Source organism: Vidua macroura, chromosome 6 (assembly GCF_024509145.1).
Source record: "Vidua macroura isolate BioBank_ID:100142 chromosome 6, ASM2450914v1, whole genome shotgun sequence".
Classification (NCBI taxonomy): Eukaryota; Metazoa; Chordata; class Aves; order Passeriformes; family Viduidae; genus Vidua; species Vidua macroura.
Genome location: NC_071576.1, coordinates 7,177,721 through 7,197,653, shown reverse-complemented (window position 1 = coordinate 7,197,653; position 19,933 = coordinate 7,177,721). Strand labels below are relative to the sequence as shown.

The following is a 19,933-nucleotide window of genomic DNA, read 5'->3' as shown; positions in this document are numbered from 1 at the left end:
GATTTGTAACGCGTTGGTTTTAGGACATAAAGCCAGCTATAGGCGCCAGGGCAGGGAAACCAGGGCGGCGAGCCATCGAGGGGTGACGGATGCAGGAGCACCTCGCGGCAGGCAGACAGTGCTGTCAGCCACCGAGACAGGATGCAGCGGTGGGCGAGCAGCCCCGCCGAGCTCCGGCCGAAGCGGCGGCAGCGGCGGCCGAGGCTCCGCGTCACCTTTTGCCCGCAGCCCTCCCGGGAGGGACCCGCTCCGGCAGCGGTCGCCTCCGCCACCCGCAGCACCGCCGGAGCCAGCGGGGCAGGCGCCCCAGCCTGTCATTAGGGCCGAGCATCCCCCACCAGGCTGTTCTCCCGATTCGCTTACTCATCGCGCTAATGGTCGGGCTGCGGGTGCGCCTTCCTGTTGTGCCTGTTGCACTCGCCGGCCGGGCCCCAGCCCGCTCCCGCTGCCCGCAGGCTGCCCCACGCACGCCAGGGAGCTTCGGGACGCGAGTCTCCCAGCGCCTCGGCCTCCCCTGCCTTGCTCCAGCTAGGAGATGGAATGCAAATTGGGTTTCAGGCTGTCTGGGCTGCGCCGGAGCCCGACGCCTTCGTGCAGCGCAGGCGGGGAGGTTTGGCAGGCGGGGAGCGGCGGGGGCTGCCGGCAGCAGCGGGGACGCGCCGCTCCCCCTTCCCGGGGGATGCTCAGGAGCTCCGTAGGAGCCGCAGTCCTTGCGCTTCCCACCCAGCTGCCATCTCAGCAGGCTCCCGTCACGCCGAGCTGTCACCGCGCTGAGCCCTGACGCACCGCGGCCTCGAGTCTTCATTAGGATGGCAAATGGCGAGAGCAAATGTGACACGAGTGACGGGCGCTGGGGCGCAGAGATGACATCCATCCCTCGCCAGATGGAAATCTTCTCTCAGGGACAAGGGCAAAGTGATGCCTGGTGTGTCCGTTCACCGGTAAGGACCCGGCATTGGAAAGGCACTTCCCGAAAGGACAGTGGTGCCTGCAGAAGGGCGCCTTGAAACGGGGCTGTCACCTCTTCCAGATTAAAGAGGTTTGGAAGGCACACCTCTGCGAGGTCTAACTTGAGGACTGACAGGGTGACTGCCAGCTCGAGCTGCAGATGATACTTTCATCTTAACAATCTGAATTGCAAAACATGTTTTCTTACCATCTCCCTCCCTTTTGTATCCAGCCTGCTTGTCAGTTTTTATATAACAAAACCTACTTTAAAATGCTGGGCTTGGGTATTTTTGCTGAAATCCACTTTTTGGCTGCGTGGACTTTAACCCCACAGCAGAAAAAAATCCCATCATTTGGCACAGAACTGCACTCTTCACAATTCTCTGCAAAAAGAAAGACATGTGAAAGCTGTGCCTCCTAAAAAACATTAACCTATATTGTAGCTTAAATAACTGTATAAGAAATAACACCCTCTGATTAGGTTTTTTTTAAAGTCACATTTAATGTTAAGATTTTGTCCGTTTGCAAATGAAAAGTATTTCATTACTTCAGTACTACCCAACAAGAGCTGACAAGAACCATTTCTCTGGGAAATAAAACTGCAGAGATAAAATCATATTAAAGCAATTATTTAAATCAATCTGTTTCCTTGGAGCAGTTCACTTTGAGTTACTCATGTTGAAAGGTTCTATCTATAACACAGGAAACATTAGGGCTCCACTGCCTGTAAATGTGGGTCTGGCTTCCATCCATCCATCCATCCATCCATCCATCCATCCATCCATCCATCCATCCATCCATCCCAAGTGCAAACCAGGATTCCCGAGTATTTTGTGAATTTACTCAATTTCTTACATACATCTGTGAAAAAAAAAAAACAAAACAAAACAAAACCAAACAACCCAAACCCAACGAAAACAACAACAAAGCCCCCACAACTGCATCATCGCTTTTATATACGGTGCATATGAGAATGTCCATGATTTGTGCAGGGATTGCACCTTGGATTCAAACACCAGACTCCTGGCTGCTGTAGAGTCAGTCCTTTGAAGCCTATGGAGCTGCCATGACCTTCAGCAGCTGGAGAGCTGCCCCTGTGCATTTCTAACCCATTTCTGGTGTCCCAGGGCAGGAAAGAAAATGCAATATTTGTTTGTGCCATCATTGTCTACTGGCAGTTTCCACAAGGAACTTTTCAATGGATACACTTGTTTTCTGCTGGGCTCAGTGTTGACTTAAAAGAAAAGCTTTTTATCCCCCTGGAAGCCTTTCTGGGTATGAGTTATACTATTTAAACACCCTTTTCTTTGCTGCTAATATAAAAAAGGTGTGGGAGATGAAAATATTCAAAATGACACAGCAAAGCAGGGATGGGGAACTTATTTGATATAGAGCTGAATTGTCCCCACTGAGGAGAGCACTGGAAACATCTGGGACAAAAGCAGCAGCACAGGCTGTGGGGTGAGCAGAAGAACCACTTCCATAATTCAGAGGGCAGCAAGCAATGAATTTCTGGGCAAGGAGCCAGACAGCTCAGAAGCAAGCTGAATAGGGCCATAAAAATGATTGGATATCAGGAAAAAATCTTCCCTGAGAGGAGTGTCCAGCATTAGAACAGGCTGCCCAGGGCAATGGTGGAGTCACCAACCCTGGAGGGATTTAAAAAATATATAGATGTGGCACCTGGGGACATGGTTTAGTGGTGGCATTGGCAGTGTTTGGTGATCTTAGAGGTCTTTTCCAAGCTGAATGATCCTGTGATTCTATGATAATTCCGGATTATTTTAGCTGTTAGTGAGCATGATGATCCTAAAGTCAGGCCACCTTTGGTGCTCTGTCACAGCCATGCAGCCACATCCTCACAGGTTCCCTGGCCCGGCACTCTTTCACAATAGTAAATTTATCATTCCTTCTATGAAAGAATAAATGTTTTATTAATGTTCTACTCTCTAATCATAAGGAAGGAGTAGAGAGTCTTAATTAAATCATTAGCAGCTGTTATGAGCCTATATTTTGTTCTGTAAACCTGAAAGAATAGATAGTATTAATACTATTAAAAATTTATAACTCCGGTCCCCCATATTTTACGTATATTTTAAACTGTCTTAAAAAATTACATGAAGGACATTATTAAAAAACACCAATTAGGGTGTGGGACCAATTTGATCTGCTCCAGAAAGTGCCAAAGCACCAAATGTGCTGTTCCCAAAATGCCAGCCCCAACCTGAATGCTGTCAGCACCACCCTTGTCAATCTGCAGAGCCTCAAACATTTTCCTCTGGTGCCACAGGGTATCTAATAGGGAATTTAACCATGGGGCAGCAGGATGGCTTTTCTTAGCTGCCAGAGATTTGTGATCTTTCACAAATTCCTTACAGCAGTGCCTGGGCAGCCAGGACTCTGTAGTAGAAATGATTGACCAGCAACCAAAAGGAAATGTCATAGAAAGGGCAGAGGAGGAGCAAACCTCCAAAGAATTTGGATCTGCCACCAACATTAAGATTTCTCTCTGCTCACTGTATGACTGCCTGAAAAAGCTGGACACAACAGAGCACTACTGTGAGTTAATCCTTTGACATATAAAATCTCTCCATAGCTGCCCACTCAATCACAAGGCAAGAAAACAACAGGTACATTCAGCTTTAATGAAATAATCATCAGTTCTATGTACAGCTATAACAGAGGGAAAACCAGATACAAGAGAGGATGCAAACCCAACCCCTGACATGGAGCAAGTCACAGGGCAGGGCTGGACTAGGCATTTCTGCCATTCTCCTCCTTTTTTGAAGACGTGTTTCGCCTAAAAGGCAATACTGAAATAACACCAAATCCTCCCAAAACAGCTTAGCAGGCTGACAGAGCATGACAGCCTGGCCCTGTGGGGTAATTTTGTGTTTATTTACTAAAGCTTGGACATCTTCCTCTGCAGCTGACTCCAGTGGGATCCCACAGCAAGGCTGCGGCCCTTTGCTCAGCACCAGCCTGCCACAGTGCCCAGTGTAATCCCATAAGCCACTCCCAGCATCAGGATGGCTCTTCCCAGGGTGCTGCAGCAGCTCCAAAGGTGCATCTAAAAGTCCTTTAAAAGGCCCTTTTTCAAAACTATGGCAAAATACCTGGAAGGACCAGTATGAAGTACAAAGCCATTAAAATTGTACACACTGAATTATCAATAGCTGATAACTTAATAAACAAATTCACAGGAAAAAAAAAGACACCTTTTTTTTTTTTTTCTTTACCACCCTCTGGGTTTTTTTAAGTTTTACTTGCACGGAGATGAGCTGTGGCTCTTGCTGCTCGCAGTCCTCTCATGACATCGAGGAGATGTTTCATCGAGGTTTCAAACATGTTTGTGCACCAGATACGAGGGACAGCCCTTGTATTTTAGCAGGAATCCAAAGTCTGTGCTGGGAAGGGAAATCTCAGCACATGGTCAGTGAGCAATTGCCAAGCGTGGCTGCTATTTCTGTGCCGGCTGCGAATACGCAGGAGAATTTTCTCAGAGGAACACGCTGCTTTGCCCACAGCTGGACACAAATGCCAGCCGCGCAGATGCAATCCCGTATTATTAAAAGGCCCCTTTCTCCTGGACAGCTGGTAGCTGGAGGTGATGCTCGCACACACACTGCACCGGTGCAAATCCCTCGGGACAGGGCAGTTCTCGGGGTTTGACAGCAGTAGGCTTGTCCGGGCATTTTCCAGCCACGTCCTCAGGCCCTCATGTCAGGACTTTTTTCCCTGAGGACTTTGGTAAGATTGCTCCAGCATTTCAGTGCATGTTTCACAGCGAGCTACATGGCGTGCCAGAGCCTGGTGGCAGCGAGCCGGGCATAATGCACGATTCCCAAGGGATGCCTGGGCTGGATGAAGGCAGGAGGGCTTTGCGGCGAGCGGGGAGCGGTGCGGGACAGGCTGCCGCCAGCAGCCGGGGACGCCAGCGGCGCTCAGACCAAATCAAAGCGATCCCAGCGCCGGCAGCACATTGCAGCTTCCCAAACTATGCTGACTGCTAACACGCATGCAGCTCACTGCTATTTATATCACATGCCATGTATAAAAAAATATGCTACATCTGAGGAGAGCTTCACCACGACACCGGGATGGGGACGGAGGAAGGCGAGGGAGGAGGGGGGCTGCCTGCGGCAGGGCTGCTCCCGCCCAGCCCACGCCCGTGATGCCGCAGGGAATTTCGCCCGCTGAGTTCAATGGTGCGAGAAAGGCGCCCCCAGCAAACGAGGCGCTGTCGCTTTCTTGGTGTTCGCGCAGCCCGGGGTCAGCAAGGCGAGGCTGATGCTGAGCTTTAGCGTGTCTGGAGATGCACAGGCTGCTTGTGACAGGGGGAGAGGCCGAGTGAAGGAGAGAGCTCGCTGGAACCCGCCGGCTTCATGCGACAGCAGTGACCGCGGTTCCCGGTGCCTGTGCGTAGCGAGGGCCGGTTCAAAACATAGCCTGGCATCGATGTTTTCTTGTTAATATTGCAGACACTTCGCTCTTCCTCATCTGCAATAAAGCCCCAGCAAGCGTCCAGGTGTTTCAGCGTGCCCCGAATCCAGCCCAGCAGCAGGTCGGGCACTCACTGCCTCTCAGGACCTTTCTTCAAACATATGGTATGTACAGATCTACAGCACGAACAGCGGGGAAACAGGGCACGGGTGACAGCAGAAATGTGGCCTTGACATAAATGTGCCAATAAATGAAGATACAGTCACTGTAACACCTTGATTTTTCCGCAGCTGTGGTCAGTGGCGCTGAAGCCCCAGGGGACACGCTGCACTCAGCAGGGTCTGCCCACATCCCGGGATCCGTTTCACATAGACACAACTGAACGGGCATGCAGAATTAACTACGCCTCAGCCCCAGGAGCTCTCCGAGTTCTCCACACACCCCGCAGGCCAAATGGAGCTTGAAATCACTCCCTCTGCCCTTTCTCTCTGGGGCAAGGCTGCCATCACAGAAAGCTGTTGTGTTTATTCTGTTCCAGGGCCATTTCGTTGACCAGCTGCTCTATGGATGACTGAATGGCCGCCTTCACAAGGGAAGAGGCGGTTTCTATGAGGAGCAGCTCATACTGCTCCCCAGTTCTGTGCCCCTGGTCACCCAGACCTTTCTCCTCTGCCTGGGGACCGCCACCAGCCTCGGGGCCCTCTTTTTGACCAACATCAGCGTTCCTGTTCGATTTTTTATTCCCTTTTTGCTTTTTTTGGTGCAAAACTGGGGACGGCTCATAGGCCTGGTCAGAGTCGGTGTTGTCAGAGTCCTCGGCTTCGGTGATGGTGATGACGATGCTGACACCAGTGCCTGCATTTGCTTCTAGTATCTGATGGCTGGAGCATTCCTGTACACCTGCTGCCTCTTGCACACTTGCTGCATCCTCCACACTTGCTGCATCCTTCACACCTGCTGCATCCTGGGCACTCACTGTCTCCTGCACACTCACTGCCTCCTGCACACTTGTGGCATCCTGCATGCTTGCTGTATCTTTCACACTCATTGCATCCTTCACACTTGCTGCATCCTGCACACTCACTGCTTCCTGCACACTTGCTGCCTCCTGTGCACTTGCTGCATCCTGCAAACTTGTGGCATCCTGCACATTTGTGGCACCCTGCATGCTTGCTGTATCCTTCACACTTGATGCATCCTGCACACTTGCTGCATCCTTCATGCTTGCTGCATCCTTCACACTCACTTTATCCTGCACACTCACTGCATCCTGCACACTTGTGGCATCCTGCACACTCTCTGCATCCTGCACACTCGCTGCATCTTGCACACTCACTGCATCCTGCACACTTGTGGCATCCTGCACACTCACTGCATCCTGCACACTCACTGCATCCTGCACACTCTCTGTATCCTGCACACTCACTGCATCTTGCACACTCACTGCATCCTGCACACTTGTGGCATCCTGCACACTCTCTGCATCCTGCACACTCTCTGCATCCTGCACACTCACTGCATCCTTCATGCTTGCTGCATCCTGCACATTCATGGCATCCTGCACACTTGCTGCATCCTGCACGCTCACTGCATCCTGCACACTTGTGGCATCCTGCACACTCCCTGCATCCTTCACACTCACTTCATCCTGCACACTCACTGCATCCTGCACACTTGTGGCATCCTTCACACTTGCTTTATCTTGCACACTTGCTGCACCCTGCACACTTGTGGCATCCTGCACACTCACTGCATCCTGAACACTCACTTTATCTTGCATACTTGCTGCATTCTGCACACTTTTGTCATCCTGCACACTCACTGCATCCTTCACACTCGCTTTATCCTTCACACTCGCTGCATCTTGCATGCTCTCTGCATCCTGCATGCTCACTGCATCCTTCACACGTGCTGCATCACCTCCAGATGCTAACTCACTGAAATCAGTTACAGTCTCCTCAGCTTTGCACTCCTTAGAAAGATTTATGCTCTTTTCCAATTCATCCCTTTCAGACATCTCTTTGCAGATACTAGGGATTTCCTGCCACTTGGTGATTTCAGGGGCATTGTCAGGTTGATCTTTAGAAACAGGCACTTCGGGAGCAACTTCCCTGCCCTCCACATTGTTGGTGGTTTGGGGCAGACTCCCTTCCTGCAGTTTGTCCTGGGCTGTTTCATCAACTGTCTCTGAATTGGTTATCTCCAGCTGAACAGTGCACTCCGAGTGTTCTTCTGCCTCACGTGTGGGCTCTGTCAAGGGCTCACTCTTCCCAACAGAGGTGTCACTTTCCTTTGCTGTATGATTGTCCTCTTTCACTGCATCCTGGTCCTCTTTTATTGTACCTTGGTCCTTCTTCATTGTATCCTGGTCCTCTTTCATTCTATGCTGCTCCTGCCTCACCATATCCTGCTCCTCCTGTGCAGAGACTGGGCTGAAGGATTCAGATTTGTCTGTTGGGGCCAAATCCTCTGGCTCTTCACTAGCCTTATTCACAATACCCATCACTTCATTTGCTTGAACACTGCCCTCTGACTCCTCCACTGCTTCTGAGGGGCTGGGTTTTTTCTTACCTCTGGAGAACCTCACACAGGGCATCTTCACCCCAGAGCTTGCCCGTTTCTTTGGGAGGTCTCGTGCACAGCTCTCCTCAGCATCCACCTCCAGCTGCACTTGGGAATCAGAGGGCACCTTCTTCCGTGAGGAGGACTTCTGCCTTCTCTGAGGTCTGGCAAGGTTTTTGATGGCTGCCCAGGTTCCTTTGGAGGATCGTGATGGATTGGAAGCTTTCCCCTCCTCTCGGTCAGCGCTGACACATCGGCTTTTCTCCTCTGAGGCTTCTTCGCACGCATCCTTCACAGTCAGCCCCTTCTTACAGGACTTCTTCCGCTTCTTAAAGCAGAGCATGGAGGGTTTTTTCGCTTGTTCCTCTGGTGGGGAACATGTGGCCGCTGTGCTGGGAGTCTCTGCCTCTCTTGGGTTCTCCATTTCAATTTCCTTAGCTGCCTTCACCATAATTCTCTTCTTCTTTGTTGGTGTTGTGCTGCCGATTTTCCTGATCAATGCTTCAGACACAAGGACTGCAGAGATGCTCAAAGTGCATTTTTTTCCTCAAATAGATTTCCAAATAACATTAGTTGCTTTGTAACGAGCGCATGTGGCAGTGAGAAGAAGTTCTGCTGGAGCTGTTGCATCCACTTTATAACTCCCACTTTGCCTTATTACTCACTTTATCACCTCTCCAAGGAATCCCAGGTAGATGTGCAGTTGAACAGGCTTCTCCTTGGCTTTGCTGGCCTCAGTCACTCTCATCTCTGGAGCAACTCACTTCCAGTTGTGCTTGGTCTAACTGTATAATGGCCAGTCCGACATACCTTTTTTTGCCCCCAAAGGATGACAAATCAAGCCAAGAATTAACAATTTTTATTCAACCAATGGACCTGGAAGGAACTTGCACTTTGTGAGCTCTCTGCAATTCCACATTGCCCAGGGAGCTTGATCAAAGCACAGTGGAACCAGCGGCTGTTTTCTGCCCCCCAGTGACAAGGTCAGATGCTGCTTTGCCTTGGCTTTGGTTTCTGCTTCAGTTCCCCTCGCGTCTTGCATGAAATTTGCTGCAAAGCATGACCGAGGCTTTCATCTTTTTATCTGGAACACAATAAATGAGTGATAAGACCCATAGAGAAATTTTTAAAAAGTACTAGAAAGTTTTTCCTCCCTAAACATTTCATTTTGGGAGGCAGACCAGGGCTGAATTCACTATAGCACGTTTTTTTTCACTAATTAGCATTGCTATCCAAAGGCAAAATAAGGCCATAAGATGTTCCATCAAGGAACATCAAGGCCAGTGATGTTCCATCACAGAAAGTACTGTTTTGCTATTTTATGTGGTAAAAAGGCACTTTTAAAAATATAACTGCCCATATTATGGCGAATACTTATTACACAGGCACACACATATTTCCTTCTCCTACGGTTTGCTAAATCCTTTCCCCAGTGCTCCATATGCACTTATAGTTCCAGCTAGGGAAATTACACCCTGAGACAGCAGATATTTTTATCTTTAATGCACCATATGACAATATGCAAAAACAGAGAATACAAAAAGGAGGCTTGAGGAATACAAAAGCGAAATCACATGGCAAGAAGGGAGCTTATTTATACTACGTGCATGCCTCCCATGGCAACCTCAATTAACACCGTGTGTGCTCATCAAAGACATGATGTTGTAAGATGTGTGTCAACCTTAGCCAAAAAAAAAAAAAAAAAAAAAAAAAAAAAAGCTCTGCCTCGAAATATTATCAAAACCTTTTGGACAGAACGATGCAAAAAGGTGTTACCACAAACAGACCAACTTCTGCAGGACGGGCTCGGGGGCTCCGGGCAGGGCTTTACACGGCATTTCGTGCTCTGCTTTTCAGGAGTAGGGTGATTAAGAGGGGGTTCCGCGGCACGCTTCCCCCGCAGCACATCTGGGTTTTTAAAAAATTAATATTATTTTAATGAGGCTATTTTAAGGGGAAACCGAGCGGAGCTGTCAGAGCCGTGTGAGCGCGCACCCGCAGCAGCCGGTGCCCCGAGCGCATCCCGCAGCCCGGCTCCGCCGCCCCCGCGCCCGGCAAGTTTTGGGGGCGTTCGCGGGTGCGCAGCAGGACCCGCCCGGCAGCGCCGCTCCCTCGCCCAGACACGGGGAGCCCCCCACGGCCGGACCCCCCCGAGGCCGTGCGGGGCTCCGAGGGCAGCGACCGCGGAGGCGGCCCCGGGACCCCGCTGGCGTCGCCGCCCCCCCGCGGGTCCCCCCCCCCCCCGAGGCGGAGCCGCCCCTCGCCCCGGCCCCGCGCCCCCCGCGCCCTCACCTGCAGCCCGGCCCGGCCCGGCCGCGCTCCGCTCCGCGCGGCTGCGCTGCCGCCGCCGCCTCCGCCGCAGCCGCGCCCCCCGGGCCGGCGGGGAGGGCGCTGCCGGCAGCCCCCCGCCCCCCGCCAGCCCCCGGCCCGCCCCCCCGCCCCGGCCGGCACCTGCTCGCCGCCTCCTTCCTCCTGTGGGAAAGCATCGCTCCCTGCTCGCCCATCAGCATCCCTTCCTCCTGGCGGGGTAGCATCCCGCCCTGTGGCGGGATAGCACCGCTCTCCTGGCGGGTAGCAGCGCTCCCGGTGGGGCAGGATCCCTCGCCCGCTGGCAGAGTAACCTTCCGTCCCCTCCCAGGCTGTGCACAGCAGCTGCAGAGCCGAAAACCACGAACTTCAGCTCGAGGTGAACGTCCTCCCAGAATTCGAGCTGCGGTTTGTAGTTTGGATCCCAGTGGCAGCAGGAGGCACTGTAAGGGAGCCCGGAGCACGCCCCGCGGGGAGGAGGGACCGCTGGGGGGTTCCTGGCTTTGTGGGAAGGGAGGGGGTCTTGCTCTTGGCAGCTGTTTTTTATGTCCCACCTAAAACCTTCACAGCTTTCAGCACTCACTGTTGGAGGTGCTGCAGGAGCTATACCTTTGGAGATGGAGATAAGGACAGCCAGCTCTTGGCTTCAAACTAATCCATGCCCAAAACACCAGAGAAAGTGCCTCTTTCATCGGAGCCTTTCTTCTCTCCAATGCAGCTGAGATCTGACTTAAAAAAATCACGTCTCCAGCTGTGATGATTGATGGGAGAGCCTCCAGAAAAAGGACTACCCAGTGGAGCTGATGAACTACAGGAAACTGCAGTTGAGATGCCCGAACGTCCCCATTCATCTCCACGGGGAGCTGACGCCCACAAAGGCTTTACAGACATTAACTGCTTCACAGCATGTTTGCACACGAGAAACCGAGCAAAGCAGCACTCTGAACTTGCAAGTGGCTTCCAGTGTAAGCCAGGCTTAGAAAAACACACATGGCCTCCCCCCTCCTCAGCCTCTTCATGGGAAAAAAGGTACAAAATGGATTAGCTGGGTTGAAATGCTAGCCAGGAGGGCAGAAAAAAGTGCATTGAGCATCACAAGGAATTGCCTTTTTAAAAGCTCCCCTCTGAGATGTGTTTGCTCGCATTCACGCAGGATAATAAACTTCATTTGGAAACAGCTTCTCTCCTGAGGTGGGTGGTGGGTTCTAATTATGATCCACTGCTTTATTAAAGCCAAGTGAGGCCCTTCAAAGCAAAGAGCTTTTCCCTCCTTGCAGTTGGAGGCAGGAGGGAGGGAAGCAGACAACGAGGATGGTTAACGTGAGGCTGTGGTGTGATGGAGGCAAGCTGCCATGAATCCTCCTGGGAGCACTTTGCATGGAATCCAATTATTCCTGCTGCTCCAGGGGCAGATGGCAGCACCAATGACTGTGGTGAAAGGGAAATAAAAGGCAAGCCAAGGATCAGGTCAGAAGTTGGGTAAGCTGGACAGAAGATCCTGGCTCAGCTGGATGCTGTTTTTTTTCTGTGGTGCTGGTGACATGCAACAAGTCAACCAGCAACACTTTCTCCTCCTTCTTGTCCCCATCACTACTTACAAACATAAATCTGTGTTATTTCTTACAGGATGTGATGCAGTGCTCTCACAACAGCACAGGGAACGGATGGCCGTAACACCAGCTAAGGACCAGGCCCACAAATAGCCCACAGAGAAGAAATTTGTACATAATTAGTCTTTTCTCTAAGCAACAGGAGGAGAAGAAAACCACTGAGTACTTAGCTAGAAGAAATTAAGTCTCCTCTGTGACCTATTTGATAGGACAAGACCTAGCTGGCACCCTTAGCTGCAAAGGAGAGTATTAAAAAAAAAACCTACTTATGTATCCATCCTGCAAGAGAAAATAGAGGTTGGAAGTGCAGGTTAGAAAACATTCCCCATTAATCTCTGGAGATGCTTGGGGCTATTTTTTGGCCCTTGTGCTTTGTTGTTGTGCAGCAAACCCTTCAAAAGCTCGTGCCTGATCTGCTGCTGTGCCTCACTGCAGGAGGGGGACTAGCAACCTCTTGAACCATCTCTCTCAAGCACATGGCTATGATCTCATGCTAAACTAAAAGGAGGCTAATCTTAGCATAAATTTGCACTTATCCCATCTTAAAAGCATAAAATGAAGGTGGAACACAGAGCACTTGCAGGAAAGCAGTGTAGCAGGGAAGATTAAATGTAGGAACTGACAGCAGACTTGGCAGCATCTGCTCTGGCACCCTGCTTCCAGGGAAGGCTGGACCCAGGAGCTGCAGGTGAAGAGGCACCCTCAGCCAGGCTGGGGGGCTGGGCAGCAATGGGGGAACCCCTCCTGACCCCCTGCAAGGGGACTGAGCCTGCTCTCCTGACTGCCAGGAAATCCTTGGCTGGAAAACATCAAAAGGAACATTTTTAGGAGGCTGTGAATGCATCTCAAATTAAAATATTTAAAGTGTTCTGTCTGCTTGTGTCACAACCAGGTAACTTTCATACAATTATTCTCCCCTACTGAATAACTGAAGAGATAGAGATCTTTCTCTCCATATACATATATATATATTCACACATGGTATCTGTGTACTACAGATGCTCCCCTACGTTGATGCACACCTACATCCTGATCCTCCCAGTTCTCACCAAATTTGGAATGTTTTCAGATTCAGTTCTGATACAAGCAGATGGGCCTCACGACTGTTAATTCAGATATTCTGCAGTCAGATGCAAGTATCTCACATTCACAGAATAATTCAGCTAGTTTATTTCCTATAGACAACATACATCTTCTAGGGAAGGAAACCAGATTAAAACACACACACCCTGGTGCATTGCAGGCTACTTATTACTGCAATAATCACTCCTACTTGTCAATACAATGATTGCTGTTGTGTGTAGTTAATCACAGAAATAAATTCTAATTCAGTAATCTCAGTGCATACATTAAAACCCAAAAAGCACTTGGAAGTATTTGCCAGTTTATTTGTATTAGTTAAAAAATTGGCAGCAATGCTATCTTCATGTTACAAAATGATTTTTGGCCTGCTGACAAAACCTGCTACAAATCACTTGATCACTACTCATGTTGTCTCTATTGATCAAAAAGGTGCCACGTGAAACAAGGCCTGTCAGTGGTGTAACTGCACTTATAGTTGAGCAGGAAATGGTTCAAAGGACACATGTGGTAGAAGCCACAGGTATGGGCCTGAGAGCCAGTCCCTCCAGATCTGCTATCCAGAGCTTTCATTCCATTGACAGAAGAACACAGTCATAGCTGGGCTTGGGCTATCTGATGTGGCTCAGGTGCCTGCAGGAGTAACTCCCAGCAGAAAGCAGGGTAAGCACTTGTGGAGAGCGCTGGGAATCCTCCCTGCTCCTCTGAAATGACACTGGAGCAGTGTCTGGGCACAGCAGGTTCTCCCGTGGTGTGAGAAGAGGAACAGAGGATTCCACGTGGCAAATGGGAAACTGCAGCCAGAAGACTTCTAAAGATAACACATGCTGCAAAACCCCGATGGTTAAGACAATTAAGTCCCAAGACTGTTTCAAACAGCTCCAGCTTTAGGATTTTTAATTATTAAAATCATGTCACTGAATCAAAAGAGGTCATTAAACCCAAGCTTCTGTATTCTGCTTCAGCTACAATTATGAAGCGGGAGGTCTGTAGAGGAAGATTGCTTTATATTCTCAGTGTCAACTAGCTTGGAACACAGCAGTTTAAAAATGATTACAGATTAAAAGTTACTGGTTGATTCTTCAGCACTCCTCCTTCCAGTCACTTCTTGCACTATATTCTCACTGATATCTTGTTCTGACTTAAAAAACAAAAGATCAGAGCACAGTTCCATTTACATGACTCATCAGGTGTTCTTCTGGGAGCTAAAAACAAAAATAAAATTTAATTACTATTATATAGTACTGCAGGCAACTTTCAGGCTGAATTATAATAAAATGTCATTTGGAAACATATGGCATAATATGGGATTGGCTTAACTCCATTATCTTAAGATCTTTGGAAAAATAAAGCCCAAATATTGAAGGCCTTCAAGAAGGCACCAACCTTTGGTTAATCATTCCTTTCAGAAGAGCCCATTTACTTCTCCTGACACTGGGTCCAGGTCTATATCATAGAAGCAGGGTCTTGTAGGAAGTCCTGGCATTGTGCTCATCTGGATAACGAGAGATAGAATGTTAAAGTGGCAGCATTTTGGGCACAAGATCCAACACTGATGACTTGGATGGCAATAGCTCCCTGAACACCAAGAGACCAGAGAATGATGGTCATGGACTGTTTTGAAGCACCCCATGAGAACCAGAAACTCCTGGCTCAGTAGACAGATACTAAGTTTTTGCTTTTTACGAGGATTAAGTTTGGGTTCTGCAGCTGCAAGTAGCTGAGCCCAAGATTTGACAGAGTATTTGGCTGTGCAGCTGACCAGTTCACTGTTGGAGGAGTGTTCATGGACTCTGGTGTGATAAGACAATTACTTCTTAAGTTGTCTGAGTACTAAAGTGAAGATCAAATTTTAATACAACTTTGCCAGCTGTAAAGTCTCAGTTGATTACAATTCTTGAGAATCTAGAACTAGACATGTTAAATAATTAGGAATAATTACTGGAACACACTCAGAAGGGTTGCTCAGAGGCAGGACTGAGACTCATAAAGCAGCTGCCAGCACTACTGCCTCAGGCCAGTCCTCTGCACTTGTCCCACTGCTGAGTACCCAGTTTCAGGGATGCAGAACACAAGGCTGGCAGGAACTACACCTGGCCTGATTTATTCTTGCAGCTGACAGCATTTTCCCTCCCCTAAGGCAGCATTTAGCCCAGCAGCACACACAGGCTGAACACAGACTCCACAAGGGTCCCTGACCATGTTTGGTACTTTGTGTCAGTGGTCATTAAGTGCTTTTATAAAAAGGGAGAACTTGAAAGGTCTCATTCTCTATCTGCATCACCCTGCCTCAGCTTTCACAGTCAGTATTGTTATGCCTGTCTCCATTAGATTAAACATCTCTTTGGCAACCTGGTATTTTCTCCCTGAGCAAGTATTTTGCACGCTAATCAAATTATCTCCTCATCTTCCTTTTGATAATAAGCTAAGCAGCAAGAAGGCAAAGCTCTGTTGTTGAGGTCTTTTCTGCAGTTCTCAAAACTGTTCAGGGAGCTTCTGGAGTCCCAGCCCATTTTCCTTAGCCATTTACAAGTGCTAACACCAGTCCCACATTTACTGTACCACTGCAAGTCTTTCACTGGTTATGCAAAGGTAAAAATCACTTGAAGTCCCCTCTTTGTAATGAATTCTGGGGCTGCTTTAGCTTTTTATGAGAGCCACTGCCTTCCCAGAGAAGAGGGGGGATCACAGAGAGGATCCCCATTCCTTGTCTTTGTGCTCAGCTGTATAAATATTTTGCTCTCAAGAACATCTCAAGAAAGTATTAAGAGGTTCAAAGTGCCCAGAGGGGATTTCCTGTTCTCAGCTCCCAATCTCTGGCCACGAAGAGCAAGAAACTTCCTATTTATTTATGTACCACTGGAGAATCATGGAGCTTTGCAGATCTCCACCTCCAGATTCAGAGGGCCACAGCAGGGGCTCAGAGTACTTCAATAGAGTAGGAGGTGCTGAATATGTGCCTGACTTTGCCATTTCTTGCACTTTCTATTTTGAAATGAACAGTCAATTTTTCCTCCTTTCCTATCCAGAGGGCAGCCCACAGTGGCTACTCTGCTATCTATTACTTCAAGCCAGTCTGCTTAAACCCCAAATTTCCATGCAGTGCAGAATAATTTCCATCCAGGCTACTAATTTTCTGTACAAGTGTCTACAATGCTTCATGCAGTTATTTTCAGAGCTGAGAACTTTTTCTCATTTATCCTCCTCCCCTTTAATACTGCATGTGCTCAAAAAGAACACAGGGCAATTCAGACTAGTTACTTACAAGAAAAACTTAGACCACCTGGGTATAATCAAACCCCTTGCAAGATTTCAAATAAAACTAATACCAACCAAACATATATTATTTGTTGCACTTGTGGATCTTTCAAAATAAATGCCATTTAGGATCTAAAAAAACAAGAGCTGAATAACAGAATTGTTTTCAATTCAGCAGCAGCACCAGAAAAGAAACCAAATCAATCTGAGTCAAATTATTTATTTCATTTAAATCTAGGTAACCTTTGAAATTATATTTCCTTTAAAATCTCACAGTATTTCATGAAGGCACAACAGTTTAAACTTTAAGCCAGAAAGGAAAATTCCAAAACTCAGAAGCTGAGAAAAAAATAAAGCACGATGTGCCTTTGTGATTAACTTCAGATAACAAGAATAGGCACACACCAGTGGTTAATTTCACCTCACATTTGTCCTAAAAGCTTCTCCACAGAGCTACATATTTGTTGCATTTTCAGTTCACAGTTCAATGGCTGCTGCCTAAAATTTATTCTGAAGCTAACACATCCCCTGCTGAATGGGTTTAAAATAGTGATCTGATCCAAAATGCCCCAGATTGTTTCTCAAAAGGACATCCATTCCCTGGGTTTTAGTCACCACAGAAGAGTGATCACGTCCCAGCCAGAAGACTTATTGTTAACTCTGGCAGAATTAACACCATGTACATGGCCAAGAAAACATTAGGAAGTGGGTACAGGAGCAGAAAGGAAAAAGTCCAACTCCATAGAAACTGAAGACACCAGAAAAAGAGCCAAAACGTTAGTTTTAATGTCTGAAAACATCCCTCTCTTGTTTACTCATTAATGCAGTGTACCGTTTCCTTCTCCAATGCTTATGGAATAAATAATAAAATAAATCATTGTTTGGACTAAATCTTGGCTTCTAAAAAATGCCATTTATAACAGGAACAGGCATGCTATCTTTCATTCTATCCCACAACACACATTAGTTTTTAGAACATGGATGAGCCAGACTTTAATCAGGATGTGGTTACCTTATTTATGCTGGATAATCTGGAAACCTTAACTACCTTTTTTTTTAAAAAAGAATTACAAGTAAAAGACAGCCAATATTTGGCTCTTGCTTGCATTTGAAAGAAGAGAGGATCCAACCCTTAAATCAGCAAACTTCATCAACTGAGTCATGCACCCCAATGCTTCTGAAACTTTATTATAGCAAACATGTTGCCATGAAGACCTCGGAAAATGATTCAGGGCTAGTAAACATTAAATAGAGCTGCTTGCTCCAACTGCCTCATGCCCTAAGGTAAACAACTAGTTACTCAACATTTGCCCAGAAGAGATTCCCCAGGTAAGATTTCTAGTGGGTCCATTCAACCTAGTGCTGTTTCTACGGATGCAAACCTGAATGTGGGTTCATTTTGCACATAGCTCCTCTTTCTGCCAGGCAATTCACAACAAAGCTGTTCCAGGATCCTGTTTCCATTGTTGCTACTCTCTCCCTTCTCAGCTGACATTATGCCAATCATATCAAAGAACAGAAACTAAGAACTCAAGAGTGCAGTGAAATGAGTTCTTGGAATTGTTGCAGGCTGAACAGCAAACAGATGGTCAGCAAAACCATGAGAACTGAAGAGGAGGGGAGCCTGATAAATTATTGATAGCAGAGCTCAGCTTTGCTTTGGAGGTGTCTCACACAGAGGCATCTGCTCTGTAAGCTTAGGAGGGGGTGCCTTGTTCTGCCCTGATCCACAGCTGTACACAGAGGTCACCTGCAAAGTGCTTCACCGGGAATGCAAAGTCCCAACAGCAACCACGTGGGCCAAGGATTTCTCCCTCTACCAGACTGCTGTTCCTACAATCCACAAACTACAGAGCTCACCCTTTTCACAAAATCAAGGAAAAGAGAGATGTGAGACCTGAGAGATACAGCAGGGGCTTGCTAATTATTCAAATGTCAAATGGTCTATTTCAGCCTCCCTGTTCCCCCTGAGAAAAACCCCTACTAAGGCATCTGATATCGGACTGTTAAAACACCAACTGTAAATGACAAGGACTCTCCTAATTTAAGACACTTAACAGTAAGTGATGCCTGGAATGCACATGAAGTTTTTTCCTCACCCCACAGTTAGCACATACCGTTCCCACCAGTGGGTACAAGAATCCAGCCCCAACGCTGGCCCGAATGTCTCGGATTGGCAGAACAAAACCTGTAGGTGCTCCTTTTTGTTCAGGGTCATGAGACAATGACAAGTGAGTTTTAGCCATGCAGATTGGCAGGTTCCCAAATCCCTGGGAAAAGACAAAGAAAAGGAATGACATAAGTGGAAAAACCAGTAATTTTTCCAGTACAAAAATGTAGTTGCTCTATTGTGCCATTCTCTGCAGACATCAGGCATTTTATTCCCCAACAAGTGCTTTATCCACAGCCTGTCACATCCACTGATCATTCTACATCCCCATTCCTTCTCTATCAAAATCTCTCTCCACTCTCCATTAAGTACTAAAGAAAGAACCACCACGTCCCTCAGCACATCCAGCTGAGGAAAAAATTAAAGGTATGGAAGTGCCAGATACACAACCTTGACAGCCAACTTACTTCCTACTCTCTTCCCAAAATGTTGAACAGCTCAGAGTTAAAGTTTTGTTCAGATGAAGTCAGTTCATTAGAAGTGTTTGATCAATACAATTGCAGGTTGTGAGGAAGTGGCAATTGCATGCCTTTGGGATTTTGATGGACTTGTAAAGGAATATATAAGAAGCACCAAAGTGAGAAGCTATATGTGCCAGTAGTAAATGGACTGCAAAAGGAAAATTGGTTACAGCACCCTGCAGCCAATGAATTGCCAGTCTTCACAATGCTTTTCTCTTCAAAGACCTTCAATAATGCAGAAGCAGGTAAATTCACAACAATGTCACACTAGAGAAGAGCAAAAGCAACATAATAGCAACCAGAAATCATTGAATTCAATAACCAGATGGCAGGTTCAAAACTTAAGAAACTTTCCACATTAAGTCTCGTATAACCCACAGAACTCTTTCCCCAAAAGAATTGTGACTGAGAAAAATCCACATGGATTCAAAAACTGATTAGTGGAACTTGATCTCAATGGAACATGATGGAAAAATAATCAGAGACTATTTAAAACCAGCGTAATGAGTTGTAATTCCCTAATTCTCTAAATGCTGAAAGAATGGGAGAATATAGTAGGGAAAGATCACTAAATCCTCCTACCCTTTCTCCCCAAAGCTATCACAGATGGGTACCAGGAGGTACTGGGCCACATGAGTGAGTTCTGTCTTCTTCACTAGAAGACAAAGCCAGTTTCTCTTTTCCCACATCCTTTTCTTCCTCTGCCATAGGAGCATTTAATGAGTCCTGGATAAGGACACGATTTGAGTGAGGATTCCCTTCAAACACAGCTTGAACACCCCTGTTCAGTATGGTAATTCTGAATGAAAAGCACCGCTGCTACCAGGTGAGGTAGAAAACTCACCTGCTTGGTGTACAGGGCAACTTTCTCCTGTGCTTCTGGAAGTAGCTCAATGTCTCTTGCCCCATAGACCTGCTGGGCAATAAGCCTGATCTTATCTACAACAGGTAGCTAGAAAAACAACAAAGACAGGCAAGTCAGCATGGCCAAAGCACAAAGACCTGCAGCATCACAGCAGTTTCAGATCCTCCACACGTGTTGTCAAGTGCACTTCTATAGACATAAGGCTTAATTCAATTTGCTCTAAAACAAA

At 47.6% G+C, this 19,933-nt stretch overlaps 2 protein-coding genes across 8 annotated transcripts in view; both read right to left on the bottom strand.

Moving 5' to 3' along the window:
• Positions 1–1,425: 1,425 nt before the first annotated feature.
• AKAP5 (A-kinase anchoring protein 5) lies at positions 1,426–10,963 on the bottom strand. Of its 7 annotated transcripts, XM_053981038.1 has the most exons (4): positions 10,405–10,963; positions 9,741–9,861; positions 6,598–9,037; positions 1,426–6,345 (listed from the first exon to the last, which is right to left on the bottom strand). In XM_053981038.1, exons 3-4 carry the CDS (start codon positions 8,402–8,404, stop codon positions 5,897–5,899), a joined length of 2,256 nt encoding a protein of 751 aa, XP_053837013.1. In that variant the 5' UTR covers positions 8,405–9,037; positions 9,741–9,861; positions 10,405–10,963; the 3' UTR covers positions 1,426–5,896. The 7 variants fall into 7 exon arrangements, with proteins under 7 accessions (XP_053837013.1, XP_053837008.1, XP_053837007.1 ...); XM_053981033.1 differs by having other exon boundaries at positions 1,426–9,037; positions 9,698–9,861; XM_053981032.1 differs by having other exon boundaries at positions 1,426–9,037; positions 9,730–9,861.
• Positions 10,964–13,016: 2,053 nt separating this feature from the next.
• MTHFD1 (methylenetetrahydrofolate dehydrogenase, cyclohydrolase and formyltetrahydrofolate synthetase 1) overlaps positions 13,017–19,933 on the bottom strand; it is a 40,154-nt gene continuing 33,237 nt past the window's right edge. Inside the window, exons 25-28 of the mRNA XM_053980665.1 lie at positions 19,684–19,791; positions 18,326–18,478; positions 14,337–14,445; positions 13,017–14,155 (exon numbers count right to left, since the gene is read on the bottom strand). Of these exons, the coding sequence (XP_053836640.1) occupies positions 14,356–14,445; positions 18,326–18,478; positions 19,684–19,791 (351 nt within the window). The 3' untranslated portion in view covers positions 13,017–14,155; positions 14,337–14,355. The remainder of the gene's footprint in view (positions 14,156–14,336; positions 14,446–18,325; positions 18,479–19,683; positions 19,792–19,933) is intronic.

Excerpts from the sequence above, each read along its gene's own strand:
- AKAP5 (XM_053981033.1), bottom strand. The coding sequence starts at position 8,404 with ATGGTGAAGGCAGCTAAGGAAATTGAAATGGAGAACCCAAGAGAGGCA.